General features: G+C 35.6%; 1 protein-coding gene across 1 annotated transcript in view; it reads left to right on the top strand.

The window, feature by feature from the left end:
* Positions 1-8,211: 8,211 nt before the first annotated feature.
* Positions 8,212-17,888, top strand: part of LRRC7 (leucine rich repeat containing 7) — a 135,637-nt gene continuing 125,960 nt past the window's right edge. The window contains exons 1-2 of the mRNA XM_089910398.1: positions 8,212-8,338; positions 13,978-14,050. Of these exons, the coding sequence (XP_089766524.1) occupies positions 8,212-8,338; positions 13,978-14,050 (200 nt within the window). The remainder of the gene's footprint in view (positions 8,339-13,977; positions 14,051-17,888) is intronic.

Genomic DNA, 17,888 nt, shown 5'->3' with positions numbered 1-17,888 from the left:
AATCTAGTCCATCCTGAATAAGATTCATTGTTTCAAGTTTATACACTAATCTCTATCTTATTACATACATAAAGTTGTGTTGAACTTATCAGGTGTGCAACTCTTTCTCTTCTCCTAAAGTCTTCATGATGCCTGGGCTTAGAAAAACTGCATCATGTGACCGATGTTTTCCAGCACAGAGATGGAGTAGTTCACTACCTGTTCCCTATGATCTAAGTGACAGTGGAATATTTCCTACACAAAGTATCCCCCCGCACTTACTCATGCAGTGCTTTTTTTCCCTGTCATAAATTTAAGTTTTGATGCTTCTTATAAATGAAACTTCTCCCAGGAATAGTACCACATTCCACTGCAATTGCAGGCTAAAGGTATCAGAGACTATTGCCAAAGTAGTCCTGGAAGTCTCTGAAGTGTATTGTACTGACCCACAATTATCAATAGTCTAATAGTAACATTGATATAATTCCATTCTTTTCCACAAGTATTCTATCAAATACACTGGCTTTCCTAATTAGGTCTCAAATTTTATTAAACTATGGTTGTATCTTCTTTCAGTGATAATTTTTTCAGTTGGAAGAGACAAAAAAATCTGACTTCAGGTGTGGCTTAATTCTAGACTTATATGATGTCATCAGGATCCATCTTTTAACTCAAACAGGATTTGCCCCTTTCCTCATGCCTGAAGCCCCCAGGACTGTACCCTTCCAGTTTCAAATCCAGCAGGCAAGAGCAAGTCTTTTCCCCAGAAGTCCCAGTCAGAGAACATTTCTTCTTATCTGCTCTGAATGGATCCTTGAGCCAAACCCTGTGGCCAGGTGAAGATAATGCACTAATTAGCTTAGACCTTTGTCAGTTCCCTGAAGTGGTAAAAAGGATTCAACTTCAAAGGAAGCAGGTGGCCTTAAGGTGAGGGAGGGGATGATTTCTGAAGAGAAAACAACAAGAGGTCATCATAAATCAAGAAATGATGCTGGCAGCAATAACAACCTCTCTCTTCTATATATAGTCTGCTGCCCAGGAGATAGAAGCTAGAGACAGCTTCTAGTTAGGGAGTTAAAGCGTTTCATTATGCACTGTAGGTTACACCTTGATTATATTATCTCTCTTTTTTCTCTGGACTTCTCTACATTATTCTTTTCTACCATATGATGCCTTGTGTTTTAGTTATTTATATGCATTTGTCTCCCCAATTAGATCATCAGCTACTTCCAGGCAGGAACTGAGTTTGAATAACTGTGGATCCTGCACTGTGTGTTTCACGTAGTAGGCATCCTCACTATTCAACAACTAATTATTTGTTGAGTAAATGAAAAGATTTCTTATCTTTCTTAGACTGGGTTTATACTATTAACACATCATGGTAATGTAATGCCTGGGAGCTGGGCGAGGGGAGGGAGATGTTTGTGTGTATGGTGTTAATACACACATATGATAGAAACCTACTGTTTACCAAGTACCATGGCAAACAATGGGGATATGAGGATACAGTGATTAAAAACCAAACATTACTCTGCCCTTCAAACAGTTATACTCTAGTGAAGAAGACAGAGTAGAGTATAATAAATACTACAAAGGATAATTGTAGGGTGTTAAGGGAGAGTAATAGATTTTAACTTTTATTATTGTTGTTCTGATTGTTTCCACATAAACTAGGTTGGCTACCTCAGGGATTACCAGTTTTGCTGGAAGAGGTCTGTTAAACTTGGAATTTCTTATAGGATTAACACTAGATTCCCAAATCAAAGTTCCAGATCCAAGAAATTACATCTTGTATTGTGACAAGAAAAGACTAATTTAGTTTTCTTCTCCTCTCTCTTTTCTCCCTACTACTCTCCTAGCCTGAAGTTCTGGATCAAATACAAAATTTAAGGGAGCTGTGGATGGATAATAATGCATTGCAAGTGCTACCTGGGGTATGTAAGTTTTTATTATGCCATGTTGTCTAGCATCTATGCTGTATATTAATTGTAACTGATAATGGTTAATCTTATATCTTAAATCCCAGTGTTTTCATTTCAAAGTTAAACATTTGTTAGGAGTGTTCCATCATCAAGTGTTTTTCAATAATTTTTTTTTAATATTTCATATAACTTTTATGAGTGTTATAGGTGTGTAAAATGTATGAAAAATTTTAGTGTTCTCTTAGGTGTATATTTTTCATCTCCTTCCCTATTTACTGTTTCTCAAAAGCTGAAACGTTCATATTGTTAAATGAAAAACAATGCTATACATAATACCAAGTCTTAGTTTTACAAAAGCAACCTTCTTGTAGGTAACTAGATAATGGTTTCTGCTCATATTGTTAGAGCTCTTGCACAAAACAAATCTCTCTCTCTTGGTTCAGGTGATTTCCAGTAGAACATATTTGAGTTTTTGAAAAAGGCAAGGAGCATAAATTGTTAAAAATAGAAAGTTAAACTAGAATCGATTTTTCTTCTCAACTAACAGAACATCCAATAATACCTCCTGAAAAGTAGGTTTATCAGTCAACTCATTGAGTGTGACTATTCATTCCTTTTTCATCCAGTGAGAGAATGGCTTTCCATAAAACACTGCTTCTTACCACTCATAACACATGCACTTGAATATAAGCATGTACACACACACACACACACACACACCACCACCAACAACAACAACAACCACAAGGGTCTCTGGTGAAAGCCAACTCTAAACTCCTTGCATTGGGCTAAGAAGCCAGGGCAGCTGGTTGTGTAATAATTCTTCAGCCACTGAGATTTAGATGTATATTCCCCAAGTCAAACTTATTCCTTGTTTGAATTAACATTTAATTTTTTTTTAAATGATTGCAAAAGCAACAAGAACAGGAAGCTTATTCTCTTTTGAACAAGCATGGGACCACATAAAGAAGAAAATATGACAAAAGATTAGGGAAAAAAATACTTTCTCCTCTCACCAAAGGAATACATTTCTACTATCATCACAAATGCAAAACAGAAAAGCATGCATGTTTTCTATTTATTGATTTATTCAAAAACCATTTGAAACCACAAATATACCTCTATGAACTAGAAACCATGTTAATGTCAGGGTTACAAAAATAATATACTCAATGACCTTGAATATATTTGTTTGAGGGGCTCACATATAACATGAGAGACAAATCTGTATTCCACTACACATAGCAGAGACTGATTTGTATCATATTCAAGGTATGTACTAACCCTGGGGCAACAAGTAAGACAGTGATCAATCCCGTATGCAAATACTGAGGAATCAGAATGTATGTCTAGTTGGAAAAGTTTATACCTGCTTCTTCAATGTATTCATGTATTCAAAAACACTTACATAGCATTTATCATGGGCTAGGCACTATCTAGCTATTTTACAAATGACTCACCAAATTCTCACAGCAACCCTGTGAAGCAGATTTATTACCAACCCCATGTTACAGATGAGGAAACTGAAACAGAAAGAGTAAGTAACTGGGCCAAGGTCACACAGCCAGTAAATGGTGGGTCTGTAATTTATACCAGCTCCAGAGGCTTTTGTTCCTCTGATGCTCCAAAATTCTGTTGCTATAGAATCAATAGAAGGTATAAATGAGAATTAGGCTCATCTTACTTTTCACAGTTACTCCATTCCCCAAATCCAACCTTGGAAATCAACTCAGACCTCTAATCCCTTAGTTAGTGTATTATTTAAATGGAAAAATAGTGATTAAATCTTCTGTAAAACAGTGCTGCCTAATTTTTTCTCCTTCAAAAGTAGATTTTTTATTATATACTGCCAAGTTTAAGTGGATTTCTCACTTTAGTTAGTACACTTGAATTCCACATTTTGTGATGCTCCTTGTGGGAATAACCCACGCCTCCCTACCCTAAACAGGCATGGTTTCCTGAATGTCCAGTGCTGTCAGTTAGTTGTTATGTAATTACCTAGACATGCTTGACTTTGAAAGGCTAATCTTGAGTGCAGTCTTCAGCCCATGTCTGACAGTTTCACAGGATAATTAATTCTAAATATTTAGTGTTATAAGACAGAGGTCCCCAACCCCTGGGCCGTGGACCGGTACCAGTCAGTGGCCTGTTAGGAACCAAGCCACACAGCAGGAGGTGAGCAGTGGGTGAGCGAGCAAAGCTTCATCTGTATTTACAGCCGTTCCCCATGGCTGGCATTACCGCCTGAGCTCCGCCTCCTGTCAGATCAGCCGCGACATTAGATTCTCATAGGGGCACGAACCCTACTGTGAACTGTGCATGCAAGAGATCTAGGTTGCAAGCTCATTATGAGAATCTAAGGCCTGATGATCTGAGGTGGAGCTGAGGCAGTGATGCTGGCACTGGGGAGCAGCTGCAAATACAGATTATCATTAGCAGAGAGGTTTGACTACACAGAGATCATAATAAATCGATTGCTTGCAGACTCATATCAAAACCCAATCAGTGAGTGGCAAGTGAAAACAAGCTCAGGGCTCCCACTGATTCTGCATTATGGTGAGTTGTATAATTATTTAATTATTTATTACAATGTAATAATAATAGAAATAAAGTACAAAATAAATGTAATGCTCTTGAATCATCCCAAAACCATCCCCCCCTCCCCCGCCCCGGTCTGTGGAAAAATTGTCTTCCACGAAACGAATCCCTGGTGCCAAAATGGTTGGGGACTGCTGTCATAAGACACAGGGAAAAAAAGCATGTTCCTTTTTATTTTTAGTTCATGTACCAAAATACATTAAGCTAATATACTTTTTAAATACTTTTGGAAGCCTGGGCTTCCATTTTTCCACTGTTTTTCATAAATCAGAGAAGCAAATAGATAATGATCAAACATTAGTTTGCTACAGAGCTCTGTCTTGTGGCCATCACTCTAAGATCAATCAACCAAAATATGACTAAACAGCAAACTCCAATATCTTCTTTTGCTTGTGATGGCTTCGACATTTTATTTGTTGCCCACCACTCATCTGTAGGCCCCTCTATGTTCAGAGAGATGTTGGAGCAACATTCAGCATCCTCAAGAACTCTGAGACATTGGGCCTCAAAGGTCTTTATCACTCCAGGCTACTATTGCTTTTATAAGATGTTTGAAAGTAAGGCTTTAGAAAGATAAAAATAAACACCAAATTGTTATTTTGCTTCCAAAAAAAAGATATTTAGAAACTTCACACCAAAATATTTATTGAGTTTGCTGGAGATAGCAATTCAGGAAGCTTCAAAGAGAAAAGAAATTTTCTCATCGTAATGAAACAAAAAAAGAAATATACACACACATAGACACATAATCATATATATTATTCTCTCTATGCTCATTAGAAGAGATGAGCTAAGGTAACATAATAGTTCCTTGGGGTGGAGAGATATAAGTAAAGTGACAGTAGTTTTCCAAGGAACATATTTCTAGGCATGAGGAGAAACTCAGCCCCATGGCCTGACTCACCCAGAGTACCCAGTTCCGAGCTTAGCAACTATTCACCTGTTCTAAGACTGTGTTCACCCTCTGCCCACACGGGGAACTGGAGGAGCAGGGCTAGAGATATGAGCTGAGTTAATTAAGGCATCAGTCAGAAAGTGCTAATGGAATCGGTAGCCTTTGCAGTCTGAATTCCGGTAAAAACGAGTTTGAATTTTAGCTCCACCCCTTATTAATGGAGCAACTTTGGAATGTTACTTGTAGTATATCCTGTCATGCATCATCCTCCTGGATGAACTCCCCAGCTTCTGGGCATGCTGCTTGCAGCTCTCCACCCTCTTCAGGAATTGCCTCAGCTGAGAGAACTTTCTCATGCAGGGTTACACCCCTATTCCAGGAGACCTGCATCCAATAATCAATCAAATAAGACTGAAGGCCTGGCCCCTTCCCTGCTACTTCAATACTATTTGAAGGGTCAGCTGAGGAATTCCTCAAAACTTCGTCATAGCCCACCTTCATCTGTCCAATCCTGCTTCCTTCCTTCCCTCTTTCTTTCCCCTGGTATTAATCCCAAGAATCTCTCTCATAAATTTCTCTTTGTCTCCAATTTTCAGGGAAACCAGCGTGTGACATTACTTAACCTCTAAGCTTTATTTAATGTGCGTCCAAGTGCAGATTCTGATTCAATAGGTCTGGAGTGGGTCTGGATTCCACATTTCCGACAAACTCCCAGGTTATACCAATGCTGCTGCTGTGTAAAACACATTCTGAGCAGCAAGAATATAAAGTATTATGTCAATAATATGTATAAAGTACTTAACACAGTGCCAAGTGTGTGCTTGCATAATAAATTTGTTTATGTAATATTTATGTGTTTATACTCTGTCAAATAAGTAGAGACAGCATAGTAAATTGTATACAGGTAGACCAACAAGCAGATGACCCACTGAACACAGATATATGTGGGACATTTGTTTGCAAATCATGCCCTTAAAGAAAAGGAAAATGAAGGATTTTATCTTGCTCTAATTCCCATAGTACATGTCCAAGCTAAGCAATCACTATTCGCTCCCTGCCCAATGTATGACCTGATTCCTCCCCTGTCCTCAGTAACCAGTTACTAACCCAGTCATTTCACATCTAAATTTTTCTCGAGCCATCCCCTCTGCATCCTCACTTCTGCTGCCTTAACTCAGGTCCCTTTCATCTCCTCAGCTAAACCGCTTCCAAATCCTTCTAATCCTTTCAGATCTACTCTAACCCCAGTCATGAATCTTCCCTTCACATTTCCCTGAAGTCATTATTTCAAAACACAAATCTGATTATATCATTCACCATCTTAAAAGCTTTGAATAGCTCTCCTTGCCTATAAGATAGAGATCACGTAATCCACACATGACAGGCAAGGCCGTTTAACAGCTGGCTTCTCATGATGCTTAATTTCATCACTGTATTCAGTGACGTTGAATCTCCCACTCTCCCTCAAACACACCACGCTTCCTCACACTTCTCTGTGCTGTTCTCTCCTCCAGGTACAGTTTCTCCTTTTCTTGACAGCAGTGCCTTCCAGGCAATTTGCATCCCTTTGTTTCTAGGGCATTCTCTACATGCTTTTTTTATTGTACATATCATAGGGTATTATAGTTATTTATTTGACAGTTTCCTTCACTGCTATAAGCACCTTAAAGACTTTATCTGTGTCATGACAAGTCTCTTCCCTCACATAGCTGACTTATTCATGATTGTTCTCCAGTATATAACAAAAGCCCTGGTACATAGTAGATCCTCAAAAGAACTGTTGAATGAACAAATTGATTCTGTGTAGTAGGATGAAGTCCAAATCACGATTTAATACCTTTCTTACGCATTTGAAATTGTAAGAATCAGGATGTCAGCATATGTTGTTTAGGTGGCAACTTTTTTCCTTTCTTTTCCTTCCTTCCTTTTTCTTTCTTTCTTTCTTTCTTTCTTTCTTTCTTTCTTTCTTTCTTTCTTCTTTCTTTCAATTTACTTAATTCTACAGCAACTTTGAGATTATTGCTGCTATCTTTTAACATATTATCTCTGTTGGGAGATATATTCACATATCATAAAATTCACGCATTTAAAGTATACAGTTCAATGGTTTTCAAAATACTCACATAATTGAACAGGCATCACCACAATCTAATTTTGAACATTTCCATCACCACTGAAAGAAACATTAGCAGTTACTCCCTTCCTCTTGACTGTTCAGCCTCTAGCAATCCTTATCTACTTTCTGACTCCATAGATTTGCCTATTCTGGACAATTCATATAAATGGAATCATACAATAGGTGGTCTTTTGTGACTAGCATCTTTCACTGCATGTTTCAAGGTTCATCCATTTTGTAGCATGTATTGCTACTTTATTGCTTTTTATTGCTAAATAATACTGCAGCTTATGGATATACCACATTTTGTTTAACTGTTCATCATTTGATGGACGTTGGGTTGTTTCCACTTTTTGCCTGTTGTGAATAACACTGCTTTGAACATTTGTGCTTCTTTGTGGATGTATATTTCATTCTTGAGTATGTACCTAGGGATTTCTGGGTCATATGGAAACTCTATGTTTAATATTTTGAGGAATGGCCAAACTGTTTTCCAAAGTGGCTGTATAATTTTACATTCCTCCTAGAAATGTATGAGGGTTATGGTTTCTCCACATTCTCCCCAAAACTTGTTATCGTTGAATTTGCTTTTAAAATTAATTTATAGTGTTGTGGTTTTTACAACTTTAAAATATTTCCTGAAAGTTTCTCAACTAACCCTGAGTTTATGCAATGTCATCAAGTCTATAGGGAAGTTAAAGATGTTGGTATACCTGGATATGTCAAAAAACAGAATAGAAACGGTTGACTTGGACATTTCTGGATGTGAAGCCCTGGAGGACCTCTTACTGTCATCCAATATGTTGCAACAGTTGCCTGACTCTATAGGTGAGAATGTAGTATCTCTTCACAAATGTTTATGTCAAATATACTGTTTTCTATAGTTTGTTTGCAGATGTAGGGTATATACTCTTAGCATGATATTAATAAATTAGCATGATCATTATTCAAGGTGGTAAAATATTTTACCAATATCTTAAAATGAAATGGTAACTATAGTTGTCAAACTCAAGAAGACTCTCCTATTAAAATGATCCTACTAAATTGATATATTTTAAATAATTTTAGATCTCCTAAGTTGTAAAATGTTATTAAAAGGAGTATATATCTTAGATTTAAGTACTTTGATAAACATGTATGTCTCCTTTTATTACTATAGAATTACAGTAGCTTCTATCCACAGCGTGGCTATATTCTATTTTTAATATTATTGTAACATCACTATAATTAGGAATAACACAATAAATATGAAATATCTTCATATTTCTATTATTCAAAAAAGACATCTCACCTTTATATTTAAGATTCATGAGACCAGATATTTGTCTGTTAGTATATATTAACCACTCAATCTATTTTTGTCATAACTTTTTATCTGAGTAAAATAATGAAAGAATCTAATTTAAATATGAGTAAACCTTTTGTATGTATATCTTATTATTATTATTTATGAGAGGAAACAGCTAGGAGAGTAATCATCAGACTACTTAACTTTGGAATGTAGTTTTTAACACTCTGAATTAGATGTATCATATGTCTGGAACTTATTAATGCTTCTAAAAATTGAGTCACAACCTAGGTAGCCTGATTGAAGGGAAGCTAGAAGACAAAGCAGTTTCCCAAATTTTTCTTCAATATTTTATTGCTTCCATTTTCACTATTCTTTCAGGCTAATAGAGAATACTAGTTTTAACAGAACAGGCTGGCTTTTCTTTCTTTGTAGATTTGATGACTTGTTTATTTATATAATTATATATTTTTATAACAGTGTTTCTCCAACTTATTCCACCATAAGACTTATCTGAGAGCTTTATTAAACAGTTCCACATTTCCAGGCTCGTTCTCTGAAAAGTCTGATTCAATAAATGTGTAATAAGCCCTCTGTTCTGTATTCTTGTTAAATATCCTAGATGAAACTTATGATCAGATAAGCTTAGAAAATACTATTTAGTGTTGTAGAAGGTAAGGAAATATAATAGTTTAAAAGAGCATCCTCTAGTCAAGATGATAGAGATGGTCATCTGGTCAAGATAACCATATGGTCAAAATACATATCTTACTCTCCTACTCAATCACCACTCCATACCTCTTCAAAGACGCAATGAAAATGGAAAAACTATATTAGAAGAACATATTTTTGTTCATTACTGGCTCTTCTGTACAAAGAATTATGCCTGGTGTATGGTAAGTGCTCCTTAAGTATTTAGTAAATAAAATAATTTTGCCCTGCTTAAGAAGAATGAACATATACCCGGATTTGAGACATAATGGAAACACAGCAATGACCCCAGGCCTGACTGAGGGCTTCAGACCACAAACAGAAGTGGCAGCCATAAATTGTTCCTGCAGTAAAAAAAAAAAAAAAAGACCTTAAGCACAACAGAAGAATACAGACTTACAGGGACTGAGGCAGGGAAGGGACCCTTTTCTGCAAAGAGAGACTTGAAAAAACCTGCAACTAATATGTAGAGCGAGGGTGGAAGGAGAGAACAGATACAGATTCACTGCTGAAAATTATGGCTCGTCACAAGCTGGTTTGGACTGAATCTGCAATATCCACATAAAATGAGAGTACCGTGTTGCTAATATAAGACCTGGTTCTGAACTCCAGAAACTTGGGGGTCAGGTGGAGGTAACCATAAGAGTGCCAGACAGGGAGGGGTGAGCATAGGTAAGGAAAAAATATTCACCCTCACAAATGGGCATGAAAACAAAAATTTTAAAGGAAAACTAATGTTACAACAACCCAAAACTCAAACAATAGGAAAATTTACCCCAAGGGAAACCAAAATTATCAAGCAATGTTAAAAAATATTTTTAAATATGTGCAGATCCTCAAATAGATAAAAGGAAGAATAACATTTGTAAAAATAAAAATAACTTATAAAACAAAAACAGGAGCTATGACTAAGAACAGGTGGTTATAAGAAAAGAACCAATTAGAAATTCTGGAAATGAAAATGTCACATAGTGAAATAAAAGATGATATGATTATTTGTTTAAAATATCTTCCATTAAGAAAGCAGACTAGGGAATTAGCCTTCTGGTCTGGGGAAGGCAGCATGTATAGATGATAGAAAATATCAGATTAGATCCTGGGATGATAAAACAGACCAGCACAGGCAGGTGGTATAACATATTTAACACCTTCACTTAGAATCTGAGTGGTTCTCAAATTAAGAAAGTAACTTGTTAGTAGCTTACTCCTGGAACTATCTTTGGACCCTATTGACCTTTTAGGGAAAATTGCATTTATACATCTGCAGAGTTGCCAGAGTACCTGATTATACACGTAGAATGGCTAACTTTCCTCTAAGAATTTCCTTCTTGGTCAAGAGAAATACCTGGGAACTCTGTTCAAAAGTCCTAAAATAATTTGTTGATTCTGATTGGATGGTAAATTGCATCTCTTCTTCTTTATTTGAGCATGGATTGTCTATTGAACTACCAACATTTAAAAGAATAAAAGACAAGAAACGTCACAGTATTAATAAAGGGAAATAGCAACTAAAATAAAATCTTTACTTCCTTTACACCTATTTTAATTCTGCAGTTGTGGGGTATTTGAATGGAGTGATATATTCAACAATGAACCCTGTATGCTGAGTCCCTTTCCTTGTGCTGGTTGCAGGGAAAATGAAGGGGGCTCTTTACATTTTCAAGATAGAGCTTTAATAATCAGCTTCTTTGGATAGCAGAGAAACTCAGTAAAGGAGAATATAATTTTTTTTACTTTCCAAAATAATTTATCTTATTCACTTAGTGGTTAAAGACACAGGTTTTGTAGTCAAGCTACCCGAGTTCAAAGTCTGGCTTTTCTACCTTACTAAATTTGTGACTTTACACTAGCTACTTAATCTCTCTGTGCCTCAGTTTTATCATCTTTTAAGTGGGGAAGTAATAGTACTTGCATCAGGGGACTCTTTTGAGAAATAAATGAATTAATATATGTAGCATTGCTTAGAACAGTACCTGGCACATAGTAAATGTTCAATCAATGTTAGGTACTATAATAATATAATAATCATTATAATCTTAGATATGATGAGTGCACAGCCATTTGGCTTTCAAAATTCTATTATCTAGGGTAAATGCCATGTAAATATTAGCTATTTTTGATATTAATGTTTAATACATTGCTGCTTATTATATATTTATATATAAGTAGCTAAAATCATAGCAAAAAAAGCCTCCTTTTTCTTTCTCTTCAGTATATCTGAGTTGGGAATGTGGGATAAAGAGGTGGGGAATTGAGGAAGAAATAGGATAAAGTACCTTTGGTGCCTGAGGGTAGAAGAGAGTCCAAGCAGATATGATATAGCTATGTAGTATTTATCTGCAAGAGGAAGTCATGAGCAACAGAGCTGAGGCTGTTGGCCTATTTCCACTCCAAGGACAACCAGATTCCTACCAAAGCTCCAGAATGTGTCCAAAGGGCACACCCTTGGATGGAATATGTGAGTGACAAAGCAGCCACACCACAAATGAGTGAAGTTCCCTTAAGTCCACAGACGTGGAACTAAGAGGGGAGCCCTAACTCACTTCAACCTTTAAAGCTATAGAAGCTTCTGTCAATTGTCAGAGCCACTACTCCATTCTTCAAAAAAAATCTGTTGCATCAATCTTTTGGCCTTAATCCCTATCCTGCCTCGAAATTTTCTCACCACTACTTCAGACCTAGGAACTGTGATTCTCTTAAAGACTGCTTTTCAACCTGGTTTCATGTTTGCAGAGCCATCTGTAACCCAGCCCAAAATTTCTCGTGACCGAATCAAGCAGTGTTGAGACTGTCAGCCCTCCTCTGGCTCCACTGGTGGGCAGGGACAGTAGTTTGATCAGGACTACAACTCATTTAGCTGTAATTCATAGTCCCCTGTTGTCTTTTCACAATTGATGAACAAGCTCAGGAGTTCTTTTATATTTCCAAGATCTATAGTTTCTTACACATACACCAGAGAAGCTAAAGTGATTCAGTCACCCTTTGAGCATAGATGAATATGGCAGTGGGTATTCAAATTTCAGAGATAAATTACCCCAGTGAGAATTGTTTTCTCTCTCAGGTGCTACTGTTTTCAGCCATGTATCCTAACAGCACAAGCTGATGTATTAATCTCCAAATATTGTAGGTATTTTCTCACAGCAGTCTGATAGTGATAACATTTCTCTCAACTAGAGCAGAAATTCTGAGTGCTTCTGCAGAATACGTAACTGGGCATAGTGAAACTTAAAGTGCAACAATGGCTTTATTTCAGACTTCTTGTGACTCACTTTTTGCCTTTAAGGTATGCTCAAAATACTTGAGGTGGGTAGGCATGAGCTATAGCAGTGCTTCTGAGAGCATGTTCGCAAAACACCACTATACAAGATACTCTGTGCATACACACAAGTTGCCCAATAACTTTAGCGTCATCCTGTTACATTAGCATATTAAAAATTCCTAGAAAAACTTCATTAAAGAAATCTGGTTGATTTTGTTTAATTTAGATTTCCCAAACGCATTCAACCATGGAACCTACTATATCCTTCAGAACAAGTTTTCTGCAAAACAAGTCGTCTATAGTGTATATCTATATTCCAATGTAAAACAAAAATTAGCCACTGTTAATGCTTTGTCTTGGATTTTAGCTATTTAAGCCATATTGATACAATGGGTTCTGTTACGGCCGGGTAAAGGAAGCTGTTCTTCAATTACTCTATGGTTTTTGCTCTTTAAAACCCTGGGAGTAGGAGTAGATCAAGCAGTAAAGGTATGGAGGGCATAAATCAGACAGTGAAATATAAATAGTTGGAACATCAATTCTTGGCCAGTTCTACTTGATAGATTAAAAGCTACAAGTTTTTGTGCTTACTGCTGATCCAAGTCAAGGATTTATGGTAACAGAAAGAGTATGAAGTCATACGTTGTAATTTTCCAAGTCGATAATTATAACCACTACACTGCAGTACTTCAGTACCCATTTGTTGATTATCAGGCTTAATTCAGATTTGTTTTCAATTTGTATCACAACAGGAATGTTAGTTATTAGTGCTTATGAGTTAATAAAATACCGAACACAGTTGTCTTGAAAAGTTTCATCTGGTCCATTTGCTGCATAATAGAAAAGGGAAATGTGGTAGTAGTACTGCCAACTCAGGTTTCTATGGAGCCCTATGTTTTGTTTATTGTCTCCACCAATGTACTTGAACCCTCATTGATGTAAGTAAATTTTTTGTAACTGGAAGGTTAAAACTAGACACATGAATATCAGTTTGTAGTTTGATATAAGCAGAGTGCAGCCAATTAGCATGACAAACACTCATCACCCAATCAAGTGATGTTGAGACTGTCAGCCCTCCTCTGGCTCCACTGGTGGACAGGGACAGTAGTTTGATCAGGATTACAACTCATAAAAAGCAATTCCTTTTATATTGTATTTTTTGTCAGAAATCTATTCTTATATATTAATATATCTTCTTCTCTGTTTTAGGTTTGTTGAAAAAACTAACTACTCTGAAAGTAGATGACAATCAACTTACAATGCTACCCAATACAATCGGAAAGTAAGTGACAAAGTTCCATACCAGTCAGTCTCTCTGAAGCCAGAAACAAAAGAATATATTGAGTTTTCTACTTTCACACATTTTCTGCTAGAGATATCAATAATTTTGTTCATATGTAAACTCATTTTAGACCACATTTTATTTAGTTATATATTTGTATATAATTTATCTTAATTTAGTTTTATATTTAGACACTGCATTGACACCCAACTATATATTGATAGTATCATAAGAAATACTTAACCATCACTCTTTCATAAGCAAAGTGATTACCCAGACCTTCAATTATACCATTGCCTGTAATTTTCCAGATACTATTAATCTGATGTTTTTGACTGAATAGCAGCTCTAAATTCACTTATGTCTTACAAAATCAAATCAATTTTTATAAGATCTGCATTATCTATATGTTACCATTACACTGTTAGCAAAATTTGATATTTGTGGAAACTTAATGTATTTTTAGACCTTAAGGAGATAAGCATCTGTTTTAGCTTGCATTTTAAAAAACTGCAAGGTGAAAGGTCATCATTGCCTTTTAAGGACAAAATATATTCCATGTATTTGATAGGGATTTATTTCTAATTTTATGTTTCCATTAATGTTTGATTTACAGTTCTTTAACAAACATGTACGTTATTATCAGTGTTGCACTGAAGTTCTTTTGTTTACAACTTGTGTAAAGTGAGAAATCAATAAGCTGTCTTTATTCTAACATTTTGTAAGGCCATTTTACAGGAATCTTGCCCCACATTTCATGTGAAGAATTATATAAATCCATAATTTAACAGATTTGGGTGTACTTGGGGTGGTGGGGAGAAAGCCTAGCTTTTTAAAAAAAAACAGATTTATTAGCTATAATTGATGTACAATAAACTGCATATATTTAAAGTCTACAATTTGATGTTTTGACATTCATATAAAGCCATGAAGGGAAGTGTTAAAGAAATGGACTATATTACTATATTTTATTACAATAAAAAAAAGGCAGAATAAAAAAACAGTAGGAAGTATATGCGAAATCTCTACCTTCTGCTCAGTTTTGCTGTGAACCTAAAACGGCTATAAAAATAAAGTCTATTTTAAAAAGAGGAAGAATGACTGACAAACTGTGCTTACTCAGACTTGAGTATTTGGCAGACATTTTGTCAAAAATGAACAAAGTGAGCTTGTCACTTCAAGGAAAACAACTGACAGAATTTGTTGCCAACAGTGAAATTTGAGCTATCAAGTAAAAATTAGAATTTTGGAAAATTTGTATCTGCCACTGTGAGTTTGACAGCTTCCCAATATTTAAAGCCTTTTCTGATAAGACTGGTGTGATATCACTGGTGTAATAATGAATGTGATTTGTTGATATTATAATATGAAATGTGTCAACATTTGGAAAATCTGTTCAACTCAGTGAAGCAACACTTTCCAAATGACCAATGCATGAGCTACAAAATCACACATGAGAAATAGACCCATTCAAAGTGCAAAAAGATTAGTTGATTTTAATGTATTGGTATGAAAAGTAAGAAAAGTTCATTGATGTATTTCAAATTCTACATTGCAATTACTGTATCCCCTAAAAAGACTGCCATTTGTTGAGTTTGGGTGTAGTATCAAAGAATAATCACAATTATCCAAAAAAACCATGAAAATACTTTTCCCTTTTCCAACTACCTATCTGTGTGAGTTTGGACTTTTTTATATATAACTTAATCAAAACAATATACCACAATAAATTGAATACAAAGCAGATATGAGAATCCAGTTGCCTTCTATTAAGCTAAACATTGAAGAGATTCACAAAAATAAAAATGTCACTCTTCTCACTAAAGTTTTTTGTTTTGGAAAGTATACTTACTTTTATAAAAATGTGTTACCTACATTAACATGTCATGGGTTTATTATTGTTATTTAAGAATGAATAATAAATGACTATTTTTAAATACCTCTTTTAATTTATAATATTATAGATACCAATAAGTATAAGCCATATTTTAAAAAGTACTTTAAGATTACCAATGATTTTTAAGAGTGTAAAGAGGTCCTAAAATGAAAAAGTTTGAAGATTTCAGTTCTATAATACATCATGTCTTGGATGGTAAAATTGTGACAGCCATTGTCTAACATGTTCTCACTTCAAGGTAGCACTTGTGGCAAAAAATAAACTACATTTCTAAAATTTTATAGTATACCTTAATAAACAATCTGTATGAAGTAAAAATAATAATAATGATATAATAATGGCTTTGCTTTCTTTAGGGAATTCAGAACTGATAGATCAGAGATTTAGCTCAAGGCTAGAGATAAAATTTGATTAGAATCCTATTTAATGGCATGCCAGATCACATGCAGAAAGTGTTCTGTAAGTAGTGAAATAGTCTTTATTTTATTATGAGACATTCTACCTAGAACTCTGTGCACCAAAATGTTCAGATCAGCTGCAGTGACCAAAAATATTCTCATTCTGCACATCGAATGTTTCAATAGGTTAGACTTATCTTTGGTAATTTTTAATAGTCCAACTAGTAAAAATTGCTGAAAGAATTCATTTTTCAACATCTTTCACAGTTGAAATGGATTCCATGACTTTTGTGCCACATGACTTGTAAAATTGGTTATTTTTTTTGTTGAATCTTAAGTCGTGCCTAAGAGTTCCAGCCACTCTAATAATTGAATGTGCAATGAAAATAGTAACAAACAACTTTTTGTGTGTGCTCATATTGTGCCAGATACCATGTTTGGTGCTTTACATGTATTCTTATTTAAAGGCCCCATCAACACTATTCAATGTGTATTATTATCTCCCCATCAACAGATGCAGAAACAGAGGCTGAGAGAAGTTACCCGATTTCAAAGCTAAGCTGCTAATTGACCTATGTTGCTTCTGTTTTTTTAATTTAATTTAATTAATTAATTTATTTATTATGCAGCAGGTTCTTAGTAGTTATCTATTTTATACATATTAGTGTACACATGTCAATCTCAATCTCCCAATTCATCCCACCACCACCACGCCCCATCCCCGCTTTCCCCCCTTGGTGTCCATACATTTGTTCTCTACATCTGCGTCTCTATTTCTGCCTTGCAAACTGGTTCATGTGTACCATTTTTCTAGATTCCAGATATATGCATTAATATATGGTAGTTGATTTTCTCTTTCTGACTTACTTCACTGTGTATGACAGTCTCTAGGTCCATCCACGTCTCTACAAATGACCCAATTTCATTCCTTTTTATGGCTGAGTAATGTTCCATTGTATATATGTACCACATCTTCTTTATCCATTCATCTGTCGATGGGCATTTAGGTTACTTCCATGTCCTGGTTATTGTAAATAGTGCTGCAATGAACACTGGGGTGCATGTGTCTTTTTGAATTATGGTTTTCTCAGGGTATATGCCCAGTAGTGGGATTGCTGGGTCCTATGATGCTTCTTAATATGTGTTATAGTTGAGTCACACATTTTGTAATGTTAGGTCATTTAAGAGCCCCATTGCTCTAAAGGCAAAAGGTCTCCCATAGGAAGAGGAACCATACGCTAAACCTACTCTCTCTTAGCTTCGTAGCTTTGGAGAAAGGCAATAAAATCTCAAAAATTTGAATGGATATTTTAAAAAGTCATTCCATCATAGAGTATGGTCAATGAGAAAGACTGCTGACTAGAATCAGAGAGTCTAAGTAACTATGCAAAGCTGGGTAAATGCCTTCTTTCCTATGGGCCTCAAACTCCTGAGGAATAATGCAAGGAGCACTGGCTTTGGAGTCAAATAGCATGGGTGTGAACCCTGGCTACGCCACTTACTGTGTGAACTTGGACAAATTACTTAAACTCTCAGTGGCTTA

This window comes from Delphinapterus leucas, chromosome 1 (genome assembly GCF_059928025.1).
Source record: "Delphinapterus leucas isolate spDelLeu-1000000601 "Yukka" chromosome 1, BTC_Dleu_Yukka2, whole genome shotgun sequence".
Taxonomy (NCBI): domain Eukaryota; kingdom Metazoa; phylum Chordata; class Mammalia; order Artiodactyla; family Monodontidae; genus Delphinapterus; species Delphinapterus leucas.
Note: the sequence above shows the minus strand (reverse complement) of the source record. Positions and strands in the feature narration are given on the sequence as shown.